At 35.5% G+C, this 21,997-nt stretch overlaps 1 protein-coding gene across 6 annotated transcripts in view; it reads left to right on the top strand.

Annotated features, from left to right (window-relative positions):
* Positions 1-21,001, top strand: part of map4k5 (mitogen-activated protein kinase kinase kinase kinase 5) — a 55,064-nt gene extending 34,063 nt beyond the window's left edge. For 3 of the 6 annotated variants that reach the window (XM_056470468.1, XM_056470473.1, XM_056470469.1), the window contains 16 exons: positions 1,283-1,325; positions 1,406-1,622; positions 4,376-4,467; positions 4,582-4,623; positions 4,752-4,836; positions 7,120-7,199; positions 7,288-7,348; positions 7,769-7,886; positions 10,614-10,672; positions 10,759-10,862; positions 10,949-11,126; positions 13,316-13,384; positions 13,480-13,572; positions 14,144-14,214; positions 18,057-18,112; positions 20,117-21,001. In XM_056470468.1, the coding sequence (XP_056326443.1) occupies positions 1,283-1,325; positions 1,406-1,622; positions 4,376-4,467; positions 4,582-4,623; positions 4,752-4,836; positions 7,120-7,199; positions 7,288-7,348; positions 7,769-7,886; positions 10,614-10,672; positions 10,759-10,862; positions 10,949-11,126; positions 13,316-13,384; positions 13,480-13,572; positions 14,144-14,214; positions 18,057-18,112; positions 20,117-20,204 (1,456 nt within the window). In that variant the 3' untranslated portion in view covers positions 20,205-21,001. The remainder of the gene's footprint in view (positions 1-1,282; positions 1,326-1,405; positions 1,623-4,375; positions 4,468-4,581; positions 4,624-4,751; positions 4,837-7,119; positions 7,200-7,287; positions 7,349-7,768; positions 7,887-10,613; positions 10,673-10,758; positions 10,863-10,948; positions 11,127-13,315; positions 13,385-13,479; positions 13,573-14,143; positions 14,215-18,056; positions 18,113-20,116) is intronic. The other 3 variants (XM_056470470.1, XM_056470471.1, XM_056470472.1) reach the window with 3 other exon arrangements.
* Positions 21,002-21,997: the final 996 nt, after the last annotated feature.

The raw sequence follows: 21,997 nt of genomic DNA on the forward strand, positions 1-21,997 counted from the left end.
TACCAATTATTTCACAGTATTTTAAAAACACAAAAATATAGGACACTAAAGTATTTTGAAACAAAATATTGAACCATTTTCATCATCCCTATTAAATACAAATTACAAAATACAATTTTGTATTTGAAATACTTGTATCATAAATGCTGCCCATCCCTGCCTGGTACTTTTTTAGTACCACCTCGGGTGAGGTTCCAAACGAGCTGTACTATCTCCAGAACATGACATAGATGCAATGCTGGTCCAAGAGAATTGTCACAACCAGCATCACTAGCAGTGTCAGGGCTCACAAAATCTGGTAGCCTGAAGCCCGACGAGCTATCTAAATAGATTTTGGTGGCCCGACTGAAAAAACAATGGCCCCGGGACTTCGGGCTACCAAATTTTGCGAGCCCTGATGGTCATTGGATTTTCGACAAGAGATACAAGACTTGCTATATTTAAATAGTTTGAGTATGCCTCACACTGGTGAGTGGGCTTGACAAACCACCTGTAGAAAACGCATTATTTCATCTCTCTGACACTTTATCCAACACTAGACACATTCTTTCAAAAAATTATACACTATGCATTTATTAAGTGTGCTTCACACAGGTGAGTGGGCTTGACAAACCATCTGTAGAACTCTAATCTCTCTGTTAAAAAGAATAAAAACCTTTCTCTACCACCTAATTCTCTAAACACTGACAGTTCCTTTGTATAATTAACACTTCTTGTGTGTATTGCCTCTTCGTGTTGAATTACTGAATGCCTCCTCAATTGTAAGTCTTCAGACAAAAGTGCCTTCTAAATGTCTGAATGCACATGTAATGTAAATGTACTCAGCAGCAGCCACTGCTTAAGAACACCATTTCATTTGTTGCATCCATTACATTTGTGGGTTGGTTTGTGTCACGTTTTTCGATGATGTCACAGCAGAGGTGGTGCAACTATAGCAATAATCCCACCTACTTTTAAATGGTACTAAACTGCAGTGGAAATACAAATAGAGATGACCAAACTGAAGCAAGCAGACCTGTGCTGAACTGTACCATATATAAGAAGTGGCTTGATATTGATACTATACAAATACTCATGGATCTCTCTTGTTCAACACTTGTCTTGCACATTTAGTTTGTTTAATTTTAATTGCACAAAACATTTACTCCAACACTTTTTAAATGATAAAATATACTGTAAATGTGTTTATAGAAGTAAAACTAGTGTGTGTATAAATTTATATTCATTTATCACAAACAACAAGCAACTAAATCATTGTTTTGTTTTTTCTCCGTCCTCTCAGTTCAACACTTGCAAAGGGAACACCGCCACCTCTTCCTCCTAAGGTAACTTTGAGAATGTCTGTATTGACACATGGCTATATTTATATGTCTTGGCCTGTATTTGATGTTCTGGTGCCCCTCAGCCATCTCAGGCTCGGTCGAGTAGTGTGTCTGATGAGTTCGGTTTGGCCGATGGCTGTCAGACGGTGCGGCGGTTTCCAGGATCTGATAATGGGCCAGTGCCGGTGGCCCGCAGACAGAGCACACCTGAGAGAGGGAGCAACGCGGAGCACACAAATTCAGACTATCTGTCTGTGAGCGTCAGCAGCCCTGGACTGCTCTCACACACCACAGACCACGGTAAGACACACATTCATTCTTCAGATCCTGTTTATATGCATAACTTCATGACTTTGTGAACAACTCACATGTAGGTATTTGCATTTGTCTGAAAATTGTGTTACTGTTTTCAAAAAAATAATGGACAAAATGGCAGACATTCTGAATAATCTGTTATCATAACAGATTCACTGAAAACAAATTAAGTGTCTGAGCAACTCTAAGGGGCCTATCACATCGAACGAGCTTTGTGTTGAGGTGCGCATCTTTTGAATGATTTACTAACGGCCGTGAGTGTTTTGCGCGCTTCTTATGCCCCCCTGTGCGCCTGTGTTTAACCAACTGCTGCGCCTTGCGTTTTTGCTGTTGCGTGCTGTCGCAGTTGAAAAATGTAAACTCTGAGCAGAAAAAGCGCGTTACGTCAGTCGCATCTTTTTTATTCTCCAATCAAATGAAAGCAGAGGCGGGGTTTCCGTTGAGGTGACAGCAGCGTTTGTGTTTTCAAGATGACAACAGAGACTTTTAAAGATGGAGGAGAGACTAGTGGTCACTGTTTTAAGTTTTCCAGAGCTGTATGACTTTACAAATCTTGAATATCACAGTATTATTAAATATTACAATTATAACAACATCAACAGCAGCGCTCATGCACAATACGCAGCTGATTCAGTCAGTGCCTAGTGACATAAGAAACCAACACCGCGCTTCTCTTTGTCTTGTCAACAAAAAAGGCAGTGTGATGCGCCCCACATTTTTGGAACGTAAAAGTGCGTTCGGTGTGTTCGGCCCCTAAGGCTGCTTTTATACTGCATGGTTAAATTGACCCAATTACAAGTGTTTTCTCCTATGTTGCACAGATCGAATTTGGCCCATGTATGTGTACTCTACTGAATAAAACATCCTAAACCATCCTATGCTGGTTGGCTGATTTTAGCTGGTCAACCAGGCTGGTTTTAGAGGGGTTTTGGCCACTTCCAGGCTGGTTTCCAGCCATTTCCAGCCTGGTCTTAGCTGGTCTTAGCCAGGCTGGAAAATGACCAGCTAAAACCAGCTTGTCCAGCCTAGCAAGGCTGAGAGGCCAGCCAAAACCTGCTATGTCCAGCTTAAACCAGCCTGGTCAATCTCAGCAATTTTAGCTAGTTTTAGCTGGTCATTTTTTAGCTGGTCATGACTGGAAACTAGCCTGAAAGTGGCCAAAACCCCTCTAAAACCAGGCTGGTCGACCAGCTAAAACCAGCCAACTAGTTTAGGCTGGTTTAAGCAGTTTTTTCAGTAGGGTAAGCAGGAAAAAAATCACATGGATTTCTATTCACTCAAATCAGATTCAGGCCTCGTTCATATGTGGAAATTTATCCGATGTCCTCGTGTCTGCAGTGTAAGCAGGTAGATTGGAAAAGATAGCGAATGACGTAAACTGTGATGTTTTTATTTCGGAACAGACTTAAGTCCCAAACCTTAATTCTCATATACAAGGACAAAAAAGCTTTTATATTGCCATGTGGCACAAGTTAGTGCATTTAAGCATGTTAATCGAAGAGAGAGAGCACAAGTGCGAGCATCCGCCACGTAAACAATATAAACTAATATAAAACTATTGCATAAATCACGCTATGGACATGACATTAAAATACCCACTGCTTAAAAAAATAAACTAAATTAAAAGAGTATGGCCAAATCAGAAGTGATCTGTCATAAATTATAGCAAAACAACTCGTCAAAAAACTTAAATAGAGGAATGGAGAAAAGAGCACTCTTATTATCAGATGTCAGTCAGTGCTCTTTTTTTTTTTTTTTTTTTTTTTTTTCCCCTTCATGTCATTGTACCTTTGCCGTGTGTTGTGTAAATGCAGACACAGGATATGAGTCACTTTTAAAAGATACTGTAAGTGGGACATAAAAAAAAATCAGAAACAGTCACAAAATTGGAATTGATCATCATCAAGATCTGCAGTGTAAATGTAGCCTTATTCTTATTAAAGCTTTTTGATGAGAAAATTTTTTTTTCTAGAAAATTCACCGTCTCTAATCTGTTTACATCTTTACTTTAGATAAATATAATGCAGCTTCATCCGTGCTGAAATACAGTATTAATTTAATTGTTTTCAAACAAACAAACTAAAAAAAACATTCTGACCCTAGACTGATTAGTTGGTCATTATTTCACAAAATATTAACAGCGTTATTAACATGATCATGTTGGTTGTGTGGTCAATTTCCAAGTAAACTGACATGAAATAATGATTTAATCATTTTATGTGAGAACAACAAGAACTCACAGCTCTGCACAGTTTAGCTTTAAAGACATTAAACACACCTGATCAAACTTATTGAGTCCTTCAGGCTTGTTTTAAACCTCTAGGTTAGTGTATTGGAGTAGAGTTGGAACTAAACTGCAGGGCTGATGTACATCCCTGATGTAGCACAATGCACTCTCAGAAATAAAAGTACAAAAGCTGTCCCCGGGGCGGTACATTTTTAAAGATACACATTGGTATCTAAAAGGTCAATATTGGAACATTTTTGTTCGTAAAGAGTATGAGGAAGTGTTCCTTTTAAAAAGATACTACCCCAGTGAGTGTTTATTTCTGGGTTATTTCTGAGAGTTTAATTCCCCTTTATTTCTGGGATTGTGTGGAGGACAGTTTCCTTTCTGAATTATTATAATAGATAATGATCAATAGAACAAAGATTTGACAGCTGAATGTCAATCACATATTTCAGAAAGTCCTAATAACTGGTTGAATGTTTCACTTTTCTTCTCTCACTCTCTGTAGAGGAAGATTCAGACGGAAGTGTAAATGGAGACGTTTCAAAGTCGCCTCCTGGTCGGCCACAGAGGAAAGAGAGAAAAGATTTCCCTGTAAGTGTAAGTGTACAAGTGTGTGTCTGTGTGTGTGTGGGTAGGAGTGTGTCATGCTGTGAAGAGTATGACGCAGACAGAATGTGGCTCCTCCACTCATTTTTCTTTCCCTTTTTTTAGAAACCTGCTATTAATGGCCTGCCGCCCACTCCTAAAGTCTTGGTGAGTAACATCGTCATCACTTACGTCACTTACTACATGATAATATCTCATTTGTCAGCATTTGCACAGATTTTGTTCTGTTTTGTACTCTCATAAGCTGACATGTATACCTGTGTTTGTATCTGCAGATGGGAGCTTGTTTCTCGAAGGTTTTTGACGGTTGTCCACTTAAAATTAACTGTGCCACATCATGGATTCACCCAGATACCAAAGGTAATGTATTGATAGTTAATAAATTTAGAAATTAAACACTTATAACAGTTGCCTCATTAAAAAATATAAAATAAAAAATATATATAAATAATATATCAGATTTTTCAGTAGATCATATTATTATTTAATATCTCATATATTATTCAATATATCATAATATTCATATATATCCGTAAAAAAAATAATAGATCAGAATAAACTGTACATTTAACAATCATCGTTTTAGGATTAACATTTTCTCTCGCTCACTCTCTGTTTATTTTAATTTAATTCAATTAGCCCTCCTGAATTATTACCCAACTTATCCTGGCCAAATTCCCTCCATTGGCCCTTACCAATCATGGCCTACCAATCATCCCCATCCACTGAATTGGCTGTATCACGATCTCTCCACTCCACCTATAGCTGGTGTGTGGTGAGCGCATTGGCACCTTTGTCCTGTGGCTGCCGTCACACCATCCAAGTTGATGCTGCACACTGGTGGTGGTGTGGAGAGACCCCTCTCATGATTGTGAAGCGCTTTGGGTGTATGGCCATACACAATAAATGCGTTAAATAAATACACACATTACATTACATTACATAATAAGGTTATTAATAAATAAAGATGTTAAATTTAAAAAGCTCTTAAATTTTTATGTATAATAAATAAAATATAATCTTAGTCTAATGCAGTATGTAGAATTCTGAACGAGAGAGAATAACAGAGTCAGAGAGAAAAATAAAAGAATTTGATGACTAAAATATTTTTTTATGTATATATAAATATTGGGATTCTACAGAGCCCCTAAAGAAGACTTTTGCATGCATTTTTTTTTTACATTTAGTAAATGCCGCCTTGATGAACAGAATAATTTAATTTAAATTATTAAATAAAATTAATAATAAAAATAATTTAAAAAACTAACCCTAAACCTTTGACCGGTAGTGTATGTCTATGTCATGCACACGCGAGAGTGTCATATATGCACAATATGCACGTCATAGTACGTCAAAGTCTTTATTATTATCATTTGTTTTGCACGTTACTTTAGGGGCTTTAGTGATTGAAAAATCACTGACTGTCACTTCACCATATAATGCATCCTTGATAAATTAAAAAAAATACATTTCTTAAAAAAAAGAAAATTAGGCTACATTCACACTGCAGGCAAATGTGGCCCGAATCAGATTTTTATTTTTTGCCCACGTGTGACTCAGATCTGTTTTTGTCTTGACAGTGTGAACTGCCCAAACAGCATGGAATCTGATCTTTTTAAATCAGATTGGTGCCACTTTCATATGCAGTATTAAATCAAACACAGATCTGATGTTTTGAATTGCGACCGCAGTGTAAACAGTTATGTTGGATTTCATGTGACTTTTACATGATCTTTGAGCGACATGCGTCATCATGCTGTACTGCAAACATCATCTTCTCCTCAGGAGCATAGTAGAAGGGCACAGAGGGCAATTACTTTACCACAGAAAGTTGGTTCATTCTGAAAAAAAATTTGAAGGCAAAACTGGTGCTTGTTAACCAATCTGGTTAACGATTGGGGCATGCTTTGATTGAGAAGCAGCAGAGCGTTGGGGGGTGTTGCGGATAGGGGATCTATGCGCAAAGGAGGGGGCACTTTTATTTTAAGGATGAACTTTCTCTCAGAGAGAAAAAAAGCACCCAAACCCCCCTTCTGCACGTGCCTGTTGTTTCTAACAAGGTAAAATGAAATAACTCGGCAAACAGAGATAAACCAACTCCGCCTTCACAGTTCAGTCTGCGGCTGCTCATTAACCCTTGATAAGTTCACTTACACCGGTGGTCAGAAAGACACGCATCGCAGTTGTCATAAATCACAAATGATCAGTGTTTTCTATCGCAATTATTTTAGGATTCAAATGCCGAAATACACATTAGTAGTAGCAGGACAAACCTTTACCGTTCATGAAATACACCACGGTTGTCTGTGAAAAGGGCAATGATCATATTAAGCATAATCTAACAACGTGCCTTATACAGTATACACATTGTGTGCATAATTAGACATTTTGTGCTGTCCGTAACTACTTTTGTGCATGAGGGTCAATTTAGGACCATGATGTTCACACTGCAAATCTGATATTGGCCACATTTATAACAACAATGTGAATAGCTATGCAAAAACATCAGATCTGAGAAAAAATATGATTTGAGGACTAAGCCTTGCAGTCAGAACGTTGCCTTATGCTGACCACAGATTTATAAATGGTGTAAAATTGAATGTAATATCAAATTCAACTTTAAAAAAAAAAATTTTTTTTTAGACCAGTATCTGATATTTGGCACTGAAGATGGCATCTACACTCTCAACCTGAACGAGCTGCATGAAGCCACCATGGAGCAGGTACAACTTTTTTTCACGTTTACCCTCCACCCCAAACAGATCACTGCACCAAAAAGCACTCTTAACCTACGACGTTGATCTTTTTTAGCTGTTTCCCCGACGGTGCACATGGCTGTACATAATCAATAATAATCTGATGTCATTATCAGGTGAGTTAGAATAATGGGAGAGGCTCTTCTTTCTGTCTTTGTTACTGAGATTCTCTGCGGTTGCTTCATGGGCCTCTTCTGTCTTTCTGTCTGTCTCTCTGTGTTCACGGTTGATTTTACTGCTTTGCTGGCTCTTCTAACGCCTAAATCACCATAATCAGAAGGTAAAAAGGCAACCCTCTGTCCTGTACGGCACACACGCACACAGCTAATATCACATCACCTTTCTGGGCTCATTCTTACTCTGATTCTGATTTGGGTTCAACTTGCGTAACTACACAGCTGAGCTTGTCTTCGTGCAGGGTGTAATGACTGTTGTTTCCCATTTTCTTCAGCACAAACGTCACGAGTTGTGTAATGCGTAGGATGTCCTGTGTGTGGTCATTTGCCCTGCGTGTGATGTGTGTTATCTCTCATTTAAAGGGAAGACGTTTCAGTTGTATTCGCATAATCTGATTGGGCTGTTTGAGCAGCTCAGGAAACCTGGACTGGCCACTCAGTTTCACACCCACAGATTCCCTGACAAGATACTGCCCAGGTACAAACACACAGCACCCTTTTTACAACATGTTTATTTAGATTTTAGTAGTATTATAAAAGTAATAAATGCTATAAGTATTGTAAGATTTTCTTTAGAAGTGTAGTTCCTTAAGAAATTCTTACAAATGAGGGTCAAAACATTCTAATTTTAAATAAGATTAAAAAATATTTTCTTTTATTATATTTATTTATTTTTATTATATTTATCTTATTGAATGTATTATTATTTATTATATAAATTCTATTTATATTTATTATATTATTGATGTCGGTGCTAATAGCTTAATGGTTAAGTGCGCCGACATATAGCACCATGGTGCTCCTTGTGACCCGAGTTCAATTCCCGTCTCGAGGTCCTATGCTGACCCTTCCCCTCTCTCTACTCCTAATACTTTCCTGTCTGTAACTTCCACTATCCTATCCAAATAAATGGTGTAAAAACCCCTAAAAAATTATTATTAAAAAAAAAAAAAACATTTCTGATTAAAACATTTTTATTACTGTGTATAAATGAATAAGGCCCAATCTCAATCCTTGCCCCCTACCCCATGTTTTGCGCGTTCACGTTAAGGCGTATAGCTAAGGGGAAGGGCTAGAGAGCCATTGAAATGTAGATTTTTCAGGACCACACTCTAAACCAAGGGGTAATAAAATTTCACAGAATACACCAGCTACAACAGTATCATGGCTACACACGAAAGTAGGGAAATGCACAAATTAGTTTTTATTGTCATTAGGAATTTTTACAACCAACAAGTACATGTTTTAATACATTGATAACGGCGTTCGTGTTTTATCGTTATGCTTTTAAAAAAATGCTAAAATAATAACTGCTAATTTCACTATCTATAATCCATAACAATAACTCTTGTACAGCAGTCCCACAACATTCTGACACTCGAAAACACCCGAATACCCTGTCAGAAAAGTCTAGTGGCTGGGAATGACCTTTTTACAGTGTCTGGTATAACGTTAATGCTGTTTTCGTGTGTTTACATAGATGAATATGGCCATGGTGTAAATGCACAGTACAGTTACGATGTTATTGCCAAATTATATCATTATGATAACATGATACCCATGATTTCCTGAAGATAAATACCAAAAAATAGCACAACTGGAATAACTACAGCAGTCGCTATCGTCGATCTCATATGAAGTAAGAGATCGCGATGACATCTGATGACGTGTGCAGGTGTTGTAGTGCTGTCCCATTTCTTAGGGGTAGATTTTGAATGCCTTTCTCTCCACACTCTGTTTCAAGGGCCAAGGGGTAGGGGTACAAAAGTAGAATTGGGATTGGTCCTAAGTATACACCAGCCCAAAGAATTGGGGAAAATTATGTACTTGTACATTCAGAGATGTATATTATTTTTAAAGATTATATTATGGAGCACATTATACATTCAATTAAACAGATAAATATTAAACATTTATATATAAAAATTTATTTTTTTTATTTTGTTATTATCTATATGACTAGGCTCTAGAGATATACTTGTGCCTCTGCCATTTGCTATTGTAATATGCATTTTAGTGTTTATTAATATTGAATTAGCATTAGTGGTTAGCCCTGTCACCTCATAGCTAGAAGGTCGCAGGTTTGAGTCCCGGGTGGGTCAGTTGGCAATTCTGTGTGGAGTTTGCATGTTCTCCCCATGTTTCCTCCTGGTGCTCCGGTTTCCCCCACAGTCCAAAGACATGCGGTATAGGTGAATTGAATAAACTAAAATGGCCGTAGTGTATGTGTGTAAATGCGTGTGTATGGATGTTTCCCAGTACTAGGTTGCAGATGGAAGGGCATCTGCTGTGTAAAACATATACTGAATAAGTTGTCGGTTCATTCCACTGTGACGACCCCTGATGAATAAAGGGACTAAGCTGAAGGAAAATGAATGAATAAATAATATTGAATTAACTATTATTTCCTTCAGTTTTAATAAATGTCACATGTACATATTCTCATTTACTTTTTTTGCAGTACTTTTGCTACTTATTTAAGTTTCTTCTATAATCAGGGGTGTCAAACTCATTTTAGCTTAAGGGGCCACATGGAGGAAAACTTCAGATTGTTTTCTTTGTTTTAATATGATCAACCTAAAACATAAAGCTGGAGCCTGAGGACAACACAAACTCACGGCAATTCGTAACTTTTTGATTTAGTGACTAATTCATATGAATTCGCACAATCTCATTCATACAATTTGCTTATCCACCAATGATGGTTGGGTTTAGGGTATATTTGGGTGCCATGCCTCCTTTTTTTCCATTTTTTATTTTCATTTTTGTATGACTAAACTTGTATGAATAAGCCACTAAACTGACAAAATGTGAAATAGTCACGTTTCCTTGTGAGAACACCTCACTCTGGTATAGCAGGGCATAGATGTGGTCTTTCTCTCTGAGCAGGCTGTCATACTGATGCTGATTCAGGCTTCTGGATATATATTCAAAAACTGCAGCTCATATTTATACTTCACAGAATCACCCGTGGGCCATATTAAACCATTTGTGGGCCGTACATTTGACACCCCTATTCTAAAGCAATCTGTCTCACAGATCTGTTTCAGCAATGGCAATTAACTTTTGTTGTTTTGTATTTATACATATACATGCTAATTTTAAAAGTATTAATTATTAAGGTACGCCGTGTAGCATTTTGGTTTAATTTAGAGCTAGTTGCAAACAATTCTGCATAATTTACCATAAAATTCCTGCTTCACAGGAGATTTGCTCTTACCACCAAGATCCCAGACACCAAGGGATGCCACAAGTGTTGCATTGGTAAAGCTTTAAACGCACACTTCAGTACACACACTCACACACACACGCACACTCTTGAGTTAGATTTTCTGCTCTCTTTCTGTCAGTGCGGAACCCATATACAGGCCACAAGTATCTCTGCGGAGCTTTGCTGTCTGGGATTGTTTTGCTGCAGTGGTACGAACCCATGCAGAGATTCATGCTTATAAAGGTTGGACGAACATCAACATAAATGGTTCAAATACAAATCATGGCATATTGGGTTATGAAGTGTTTTAATCTTCCTCTTCTTTGCAGCACTTCGATTTCCCATTGCCCAGTCCTCTGCGTGTGTTTGAGATGCTCGTGGTCCCGGAGCAGGAGTATCCTCTGGTGTGTGTGGCCGTTAGTCAGGGCTCAGAGCCGGGGCAGGTGGTTCGCTTTCAGACCATCAACCTCAATTCCTGCTCCTCCTGGTTCACTGAAGTCGGATCAGGTACAACATACACAAGCATAGGGGAGATGCCATTTTTCTCTCCATATGCACCAGACACTTTCTTAAAAACATTTTGCAATTCTGAGTGTGCTTCACATAGGTGAGTAGCGTTGACAAAACCACCTGTGGGAGATACACTGTTTCTCACTGTTGGCTAAACTAAGACTTGTCATATCATCTTATATTGCTGCTCTCTGGTTATCTTAAGTGGTTCTGTAAACCTCATTTGTAAGACACTATAAAAATAAAATAAATGGATTCTGGATGAATAAATAGAGATGCACCGATACCATTTTTTTGGAACCGATCCGAGTATCGACCGATACAGATCCGATCCCAATACTGTGCCTTTTTTTTCTCTTTTTGTTTCTTAAACATAATACAGTTTCTATAGTTCTGGAGATAATTTTAAATAATATAGCTTTAGTAAAAATAACAGACCTATAGGCCCACTGTATATGACAGATGACACAATCTAACTAAAAAAACATGATGCTTGCTGTAAACTGATGACATTGATCTGTTGTGGTCCAGCTTATTTACTTCTTTAATCATAAGATTTTCCTTTGAAATCTGCAATAGGCTACCACTATTAACACTAATCGATGGTAAAATAAGCAGCCTTTCAGCAAAGCCTGATATTTTCCTGCAGGTTTGACACAGACTAAACTAAACTTTTCCTTTTACTAAAGTTTTACATATTAAATTTATATTGCGCCCTCAGTTTCACTTGTATTAATTTACTTACTACTTTGACCACAGTGAGCCAGGCCTTACATACTGTTCACAGCACTTAAAGTATTCCCCTCGGAAGAATAAACTGAGTCGGAAGGATGAGAGAACAGAAACTCAACGTGAGAACAATCTAACGAAGCAACGCACATCGCGTCTGCTCAACTGGATGCATGAATGAAGTGCTTGATGCATCTGAGAAACAGCGCGCAGCCCTCCTGTATCTGCGGACACTTTCAAAACAGCAGCACAGAGGGAAGAAATCAATGTGTTGAGGTTCTGCCCAATGTATTATTGAGCAATTTCTAATGAAAAATTTTAGGTAGGCCTACTTTGTGTGTGAAGAGCAAGTAATAACCCTTTCTACTCCGGTATTGCGAATGCTATCTGCTGATCTAACAGATACAGCGCAACATGATTTAGAAACAGCAATGAACTCCTTGTTGCAGGTCAAAATTAACCCATTTAATGCAATGCTAAATGCATTTCTCCACTGATTATTTAAACTAACAGGACCAAATTGTCTTGAAGAAAGTTTTTCGTGTTGTCATGAACGCAACACGCAGTTTAAATTGTAAATGAATGATTGACAGGTGCAACGGAGGGAAGCGCTGAACTGAACATGAATTTAAGCACGTGAATATTCATCTGTGCTTCACATTAAACTATAGAATGGCTTCAGAACATTTGAGATATAGTAGGCCTACATGACAACTTTCTAGTGCCTTATAATAGGCTGCCTTCATGGCTTTTGTTGGCTTATAAATTACACAGAATATAGCGCTTGCGCAAGATCGCACTTGTGTCGGTACCAGCTGGCCGATACCTGATCCAGCAAAAATATGCAGTATCGAACGGATATCCGATCCAAGTATCGAGATCTGTGCATTCCTCTAAATAAATATATAAATATTGATTAAAAGCGTCTGGTAAATTAATACATGTAAATGCTTCTGAAGCTGCAGATTCTGGATAAATTAAAGGGATGGTTCACTCAAAAATAAAGATTTACTCACCATCAAGTTGTTCAAAACATGTGGTTTTTTCTGCTTCTAGGAAAACACTAAAGAATATATTTTATAGATTATTGGTAGGGCCAGACGGAATCTGCGGACATTTTTTGCTATTTCTGCAGAGAATTTTGGTAATACTGTGGATATCTTCAGAATTATTTTGGGAGTATCATAAAACCTTTAATATGTGAAATAAAAAATAATATCTTTTTAACTTTTATTTAATGTTTACAATGCAAATCCAATTAGATTCACTTTATTTGGTAAACAAAGCAAGTAGGTGTATAAATGGATTGCAAACCCATGATATTAATGTTGGAGGTGTCATATGTCTGTATATTATAGCCTATGCATTGTCTGCAAGATTTAGTTTCTTGCCAATTCAGTAGTCAAATGAGCCTAGTAAACAAACGCTTTGGTATGTGTGTGTTTGTCTGGCTGTAGGTGGTAACCAGGTTGATGCAATCCACGTGACGCAGTTGGAGAGAGACACCGTACTTGTGTGCCTGGACAGTGAGTGACCCAACACTGAATCTACCCAAACACAGCAAATACAGATTTTATTGAAGATTGCTAATGTTGTCATGTCTCTAATGCTGTGTGTTTAGAGAACGTCAAAATCGTGAACTTGCATGGAAAGCTGAAGTCTAATAAGAAACTGGCATCTGAGCTGAGCTTTGATTTCTGTGTTGACTCCGTAGGTAAGAGATTGACTTCTGATTCATTCGGATGTAATGGGCTTTAAAGGGTCCCGTGAAATTTAAATAAAACATTTCAGATGTTAGTTTCACTCTGTTAGCTTTAAGGAGATCTATAAGCTAGGGTGCTCCAAAACAGTGACAAAATTCACATTTGGAAAATATAAAACTGATATAAACATCCAAAGCTCGCAGTTTTTCACTTTTGCCTAAATGAATCAAATATTTAATGTCACCTCATACTTCAGTTTCTAATCAAATCTTGACCAATCAAATGCTCTTTAGTGTCTGAAATGCCCCACCCCCATTAAGACGCTTCTTATTTGCTTGTCATTTGATGCGCTTGAGCTCAGTCACTCTTACTGGCAGAGCTGTGATAATAACTAAACACTATTGGCTGTTTTTTTGAAGGGGAGGAGCTACTGTATTTCTTCATGTTTCAGTTGAAATAACATCAAACATCGAATAAAAAAAATCCACATTTCAAAGCACATCACGGGACCTTTAAGTCTGTTGTGTAAGTGTGTGTGTGTGTGTGCGTGTGTAAGCTTATATCTCTGTGTATTTGTGTCAGTGTGTCTCCAGGACAGTGTTTTGGCCTTCTGGAAACATGGGATGCAGGGGAAGAACTTCAAATCAAATGAGGTAAACCTCATCACCCATTGTCACTTAACACACCTGATCAATTTCAGCAGGCTGTAATTAACTGTCAAAACAAATTAAAGAACGTATTATACTGAACTTACTACACTTATTATATATAATATCATACTATTATTTATGCACGGAAAGAATCTAGATCTCATAACATGGTGGTTAAGGCTTTAAAATTTTTTACAATCTGTCTAGTTTGCTGATTTTGCTTATTATGTTTTCTTATTATCATCATCAATGCTGTTACAATCCAAACAAATGCTGCTCTATTGATCATTTTATTCATTAAATAATTTATAATGAATGCACCATGCTTTCAGCAATAAATGTATAAAATAAATCTATATATATTTGTCTAATATACTGATTTTGTTTACTATTTCTTCTCATCATCAATGCTGTTACAAATCAAAAATACTGTTCTATTGAACAATTTATTCATCAAATAATTCAGAATTAATGCATAATGCTTTCCACAATAAATAAATGTTAAAATAAATATATATTCATCTAAAATACTGATTTACGCTTACTATTTTTTCTTATCATCATCATCAATGCTATAACAATCCAAACAAATGCTGCTCTATTAAACATTTTATTCATCAAATAATTCAGAATGAATGCATCATGCAAATGTTAAAAAAATATATAATATATAGTATTAAATATATATATATATATATATATATATATATATATATCTGTCTAATATACTGATTTTGCTTATCTTTTATCCTCATTAATGCTGTTACAATCCAAACAAATGCTTCTCAATTGAACATTTTATTCATCAAATAATTCATAATTAATGCACCACAGTATCGACAATAAATAAATGTAAAACATTGATGATAGTAGTATGCAAATCAGCATTTTAGATGGATTTCTGAAGGATAATGTGACACTGAATACTAGAATAATTGCTATTAGTAAAAAAAGTATAATTATATATATATATATATATATATATATATATATATATATATATATATATATATATATATATATATATATATATATATATATATATTAAAATTAGATATCAGCTATTTTAAATTGTGGTAATATTTCATATTGTGATATATATTACTGTTTTTACTGTAATGTTTCTGTAAATAACGCTAGCCTTGGTGAACTCAGAAATCCTAAAAACCAAGCTTTGCTTAAACTTTGTAACATTAATCAGGGTTCCCACACTTCTTGAAAGTACTTAAAAGTATCTGAATTTCAGCCATATAGATTCAAGGCCTGGAAAGTACTTAAGAACAAACAAGTCCTTGAAAGTGCTTGAATTGAATTTTTAATTAAAATTGTTTAAGGTTTGATGTCAACAATTGTACTTAACTGTCAATAACAGAATGAAAAAAATTAGAAGTTCTTAAATTAAAAATCTTCAACTTAAATCTTGTACAATAACACTGACAAATAATGCAGGTTTGATCAGTATTTCAGAAATCACTTTGGAATGTTACCAGTATTGAATTCACCGCATTTTAAAGTTCTTTAAACATGACTTTTTTTAAACGGTCCAAATTTCTCTGACAGTTTTATGTAAATTGTAAGTGAAATGTTCAGTACAGTAAATAACATTTCTTGATTTAAAATTAACGGTGCTTTAAAAAGTCTGAATTTTGGGAACCCTGATTAATGTTAATATTTTGAACAATAAACATAAATATTTAGCAGATGGTTTTACCTCGTATTACTTTGTACTCATACATTCAACCCTTCAAATGATATTAATGTTGCATATCGGGTGTATATATTGTAACATAAGTATTGTAAGATTTAGTTTCTTGAGTCTTGGCTGTGTAAGTGTGTAACAATAAAAGGCCAGAGGTCTTCTGGAGGTGAAGCACTGTCTTTATGACATATGATCGTGTGTGTGGCACAGATGACAGGGTGTGATGGATGATGTAAAATTCATGTACAATCAGAAAGCTCCAGCTGGCCAGAGAGTAACGGATTAAATTATTCAGCTGTTTTTCTCCTCTCTGACTCCAATGAAAAGCCCTCGGCACCTACACCCCTCAAAAGAGTGTGTGTGTGTTGAACTTTACCTGCCAGGTGGTGCACCTGCATTAGCGTTTGTTGTAGTTTGTGAACATGACACGTGTGTGTTATATTGTCAGCCATTGTTTAAAGTTTTTGCAATGGGATTGATGCCTGAGTAGGTCGTTGGGGTCTTTGACGATCAATAAGTCTATGTTGTATTTTGACAGGCATATACCTGGAAAGAAAAGGGATTTAAAGAAAAGTAACTCCAATCAGTTTAAATGTTGTATAGCATTCTGACATGTCTCTAATCACTGTTGTAAAGGTGCCATATACTGCATTGGTTTAATAGGTTAAGTTGTTCTATGATATCTACATAGTAGGTTTATGGCCTCGGTAATTTAAAATAAATCTCCAGAAACGGTTTTATAAGCTCATTTATTACTCCATAAAATACCCATAGAATCAGAAGGTCCATGATTGACCATATATTGTTCGTGTCATGAATATTAATGAGCTTTGTTCTGACTTGCCGCTCTTATAGACACGCACAGTATGATGTATGCTGAATCCTATAATATTAACCCAATCAGAGTAACGTTAACCTATTTTGCTTACAAGATCTGTTGTGGATAAAGGCTAAATTTTAATTAAACTTTACAAAAGAGAGTGATGGAGATGTATTGCATTGTATTTTGAAGCTATATTTAAAGAAAACACAGCCAGGAATTGATATCAACCTCTGCATGAACAGATGACATTTGAGTGTTTGTTGAAACATACGGGTCAAATTTCACAGTTAGCATGATAAATTAACAAAAGATGCAACTAAACATGCCTTATGCCTCTTCGGAGTGGAGATGAATAAACGTGTAGTCTGTAAATTTTGCATCCTGAGGTGAGTTTAAAACAGGTCTCCTGCTGTCATTGCCCAGTAATGCACAGTAAACAATTTGGTGCTTGCGTTTTCAAAATAAAAGGCCCACATACATAGTGAGTGAAATATATGCTTAAAATAACTAAGGGAGGAAAATGATCACTGTCGTCTCACTAGAAAATGTTGTAGCCTATCAAACGCAGAATGAGGCGTGCATAGTAATGATCTCAGAGCTGGATAACATGGCTGCTCGTCAGGTCAGGGATGAACGACCCAAATTAGGCATACATGCAAATGTGGAGGGCGTGGCTCGTGAGTCTCGTCAGTTTGTTTTGTCTTCTAATTGGCCCATTGCCCACCCGTTGTTTACACTCATGAAATTTACGTGAAAATGAGGAAACAGTAATGTCTGAGGCTCACAGTATGCCCATTTCCATATACTGAACTTTTATTATTCTACTTTGCCTTGGTATACCCAGATTTTCATTATAGAGCAACTTTAAAAATACAAAATGAATATGTAGCAATTCATCATAGAAATATTTATTTTTGCATAAAGTTTTCAAATGTGGGGAACAGTCAGTTTTACCATCTAATTTGTTTTCGCATTTAAAAAATGTACCCTAATTTTATGTATGTATGTATGTGTGTGTTTTACATTTTTTTGTTAATTTATTTTTTATTGATAATTTTTTTTGACATTTTACATTCAAAAATAGATTTTTAATGACATGAAATAAAAAACAATAGAAAAATAAATAAATAAATAAATAAAAAACACAACATTGGGGGGTTTACATCGTTCCAGATCCAGTGCATTCAGCAGTTGTTAACATTGCAGTAATCAATTTTGAGTCTCAAAATGTGTGTTTTAGGTGTTAAAGTATGATCTCTGCCAGGACTTTATATGTGGCAGTATACATTTGTTTATTAAAGAATGTCTTCTGCTCTTCCGCAGGTCACACAGGAGATTTCAGACCCAAGCCGAGTGTTCAGACTCCTGGGATCTGACAGGTTATATCTTGAACATTATTTATTTCTGTCTCTCTCTGCTGCTTTACATCATCTCTATTTTTCCTCTTCTGTTATATCATGGAAATATTATTCTCCGCCTTCACATCTTCTCTGAAACTCTGCATGCAGCCTCTTTAATTCCACACATGCGGTGGACAGAAATAGAGACATGAGTAGGAAAAAAGCCAACCGGGAGAACGTGGTGTTCCGACTGGGTTTGTTTCTATAGTGAGGGAAGCCCTGGGTCAGGTTTATGAGGGGGACCTGAGCTTTGTGTGACGTACAGGGTTAAATTAGGTCTGTCAAAGCCCAACACAGGCTCAACGACGATGTTTTGTTCTTCTGTCCCAGCTGGGCCAGTCATTTCCTACAAAATTAATATTGCTAAAAACCAAAAAAATAAATTAAAGGTGTATGCGCATTATATTGTTTTAAATGTAATTTAATTTTACATTGCAAATATAAAATGTTAGCAAGATTAATATAAACTAAATATAGAAAGTAAATAAATATATTTATTGTGAATTTTGATCAAATTAATGCAGAAAAGAAACAAAAGTTTACTGACCTAAGTGTTGGAACAGTAGTGCATAGATTTCATTTTCATTTTTTCCTTTCCAAAAATATATTTTTGGGCTACATAACTTATATTTTAGCTTTTAGCATACACACACATACATACACTTTGACTATCAAATGTATGTGGAAAAAATAAGTGAACAGTACTAAGCACACACACACACACACACACACACACACACACACACACACACACACACACACACACACATATATATATATATACATATATATATATATATATATTTTTTTTTTTATATATTTATATTTCATTATATTTCATTTATATTATATTAAATTTTAATTTCATTTATATTATATTATTATACATTTTATTTAAATTTTATTATATTTAATATAATATAAATATTATATTTAACGTTATTTAATTTTTGTATTTAATTTTAGATTTTTATTTTAATTTCATTTTTTATTTTAATTTCATTTATATTATATTTTATTTAAATCTTTTATTTAATTTTATATTTTTATTTTAATTTCATTTATATTATATTTAATTAAATTTTATATTTTAATTTTAATTTATATTTTAGTTTCATATTATATTTAATTTTTTTAAATTTCATTAAAATTAATATTTTTATATTTTAATTTTAATAATTTTTTTAATTTAATTTCATTTATATTATATTTAATTTAATTTTAATTTCATTTAATTTTATATTTTTTATTTTAATTTCATTTATATTATATAATAATTTAATTTTAATTTCATTTTATATTTTAATTTATATTCATTTTAATTTTAATTTACTTTATTTTTATTTTTATTTTTTTTTGCCCTTTACATTTGTCAGCTACAAAACATTATATTTAGTAGTAGCTTGCAAATCACACAAAAAAAGATTGTACAAGATCAGCAAATGTTAGAAAGGGCTGTCTCGGCCATCTTTATTGTTTAACTAAGCATTATGCGTTGAGAGTTGTGATTTAAAAACAACACTAATAAAAGAACTAACAATAAAAAAAACTTGCATTTAAAACCACTATAACAGAATACAATAACAGAAATAAAAGCAGCATTAAATTGACTTCCAAAACCTCCTTTTTTAAGGTATAATCAGAGCTTTACTTGACTACCGCATGTTTCTCTGAGTCAGAGAAACATATCAGTGTCATCATACATCGACACCACGCTCACAATGGCCCTGTACCACCTCAAGACCCTCGTTAGCACATGCTGTCTTTCTCTTTCACTCTCCCTCTGAGATCTCCATATTTTATTTACACTGGCAGTGCCAGGCCGGTGTCTGTGTGCTGTAATTTCATCTGCCGCCTGCTGCTGAGGACACGACCAGCCTCGCGCTCGCACCAACCTCACACAACCCCTCCACACTTGCATCATCGCCGCTTTCCTCCACCCCTTATGGGATTTGTGTAGTTAATGCATCTGTGCAATTTTAGGGTCGTTGTTTTGGAGAGCCGGCCTACGGATAACCCCACCGCTTACAGCAACCTCTACATCCTGGCAGGACACGAGAACAGTTATTAGCTCCACCTTCTCTGAGCCGCTGCTGGAGCATTTGTTTCAGACCCACACCGACGCTGGACAACCACAGCTGAGCTGATGAGCAGACTGTGTTTAGTGCGAAATCTCACTGCAGTCTTATGCAATAACACTGCCCACCTGCCAGAGACCCCAGACGTCAAACAAACAAACATAATCAAACATCATGCAGTTCAACAACAGCCGATTTCTGCAAATCAAGCAAGCTCTGCATTCAATAATCGTTTGTTTTTTAACCCTATTAAATGTAATCATTCTAAACATTTAAACCAATGTTAAAGGTGCAGAGCTAGACCATTGAGTTCGCATTGCAGCTCAGAAAGTGCCATAATAAGGGAACGGTTTTAATAAACGTAATTAACTTCGGAGGTTTTTGTTAACCGGGATTTCAAATGTCAGGCTTTTAATGCCTGCTTAATGGGAAGAGCTTTGGGAAAGTGAGTGAGTGAGAGTTATTTATTCAGCCGAGTCGTGCGAGTGAAGCATCTCGCCCTCATGACTCTGAGTGAATATTTTTCTGCTGCAGGTCATTTTTTTTTTTCTTTGTGTGTAGCTTTTACTTCCTCCAGTTTCTGAGTAATATTTTAATTTTATCAGTTACCGCTTTTAAAAGTAAGTTTAATTCGATACTTGCACCGTGTAAGCACTTTTGTACATGTTTCTTTTTGTATTTAAAAATGACAAAACATGGGAGATGCGAGGTTACTGTGATATCTCAAGTGTTTCCGTTGCTTTAGTTGTAATGTATGCAGCTTTTGTAATAAAATGACAACTTGTTAACACTTTGGGATGTTTTCTTGTGTGTTTGTGAAAATCTTTTTTGGTTATTCACACAAATATATTGAACATGTGAATGCATTTGGAGATGCTCAACATAATCATGAGCAATTCCATGCAAATGCCATGTTTTCACCAAAATACGTTTTTTGTTTAAGCGAGTATTTTACAGTACGTTAGAAATACTCTAAATTGTCTTGGTTAATGTTTTCAAACTATTATATTTGATTTACCAAAGTCACACAAGTGGTAATTTTACATCGGTCACATCCATAACGGAAATGTGTCACATCCATAACGACACGTTTTCCTCATAAATGCAAAAATGTCAAATAAAACAGTCAATTATTTTTGTTCTATAGAGAATCAGCGCTTATCCTTTTATCATTGTTTCTTTTGGGTTGTGCAGTTTGATTTACAGAATTTCTACCAAGTATGTTGTAGACTGCAATACTACATACTTTTTAGGTCACATCTATAACGCATGTTTATTTTCCTCATTTAAAGTACAAAACATGTTTGCAGATTGACATTTTTCTGGTCCCTTAACTCTGTGGTTAGTTGTTCTAGAAAATATAGTCAGATGTTTCAAAATAATGCTAATATACAGTTAGGTTTAGGTTAACCCTAACCCTAAGTCACAATTATTAGCCCCCCTGAATTATTACTCACGTTTATTTTTTCCCCAATTTCTGTTTAACGGAGAGAAGATTTGTTCAACACATTTGTAAACAATAGTTTTAATAACTCATCTCTTATCTTTGTCATGAAGACAGTAAATAATATTTGACTAGATATTTTTCAACATACTCAAGACTGTTTCATTCTGACTTCACCTGTAAACTTTCTATGTGAATTTATTTTTTGAGTTTTTACTGCAAATGTCACATCCATAACACTGGAATTGTGGAGGTTTTTAGTCATTTTATTTAACAAAATCCACACAAATAGTAAAAAGCTCTCAAAGCAAAAGTGTTTGGAGGTGTTCACTAGGAAAGACG

Source organism: Danio aesculapii, chromosome 13 (assembly GCF_903798145.1).
Source record: "Danio aesculapii chromosome 13, fDanAes4.1, whole genome shotgun sequence".
Taxonomy (NCBI): Eukaryota; Metazoa; Chordata; class Actinopteri; order Cypriniformes; family Danionidae; genus Danio; species Danio aesculapii.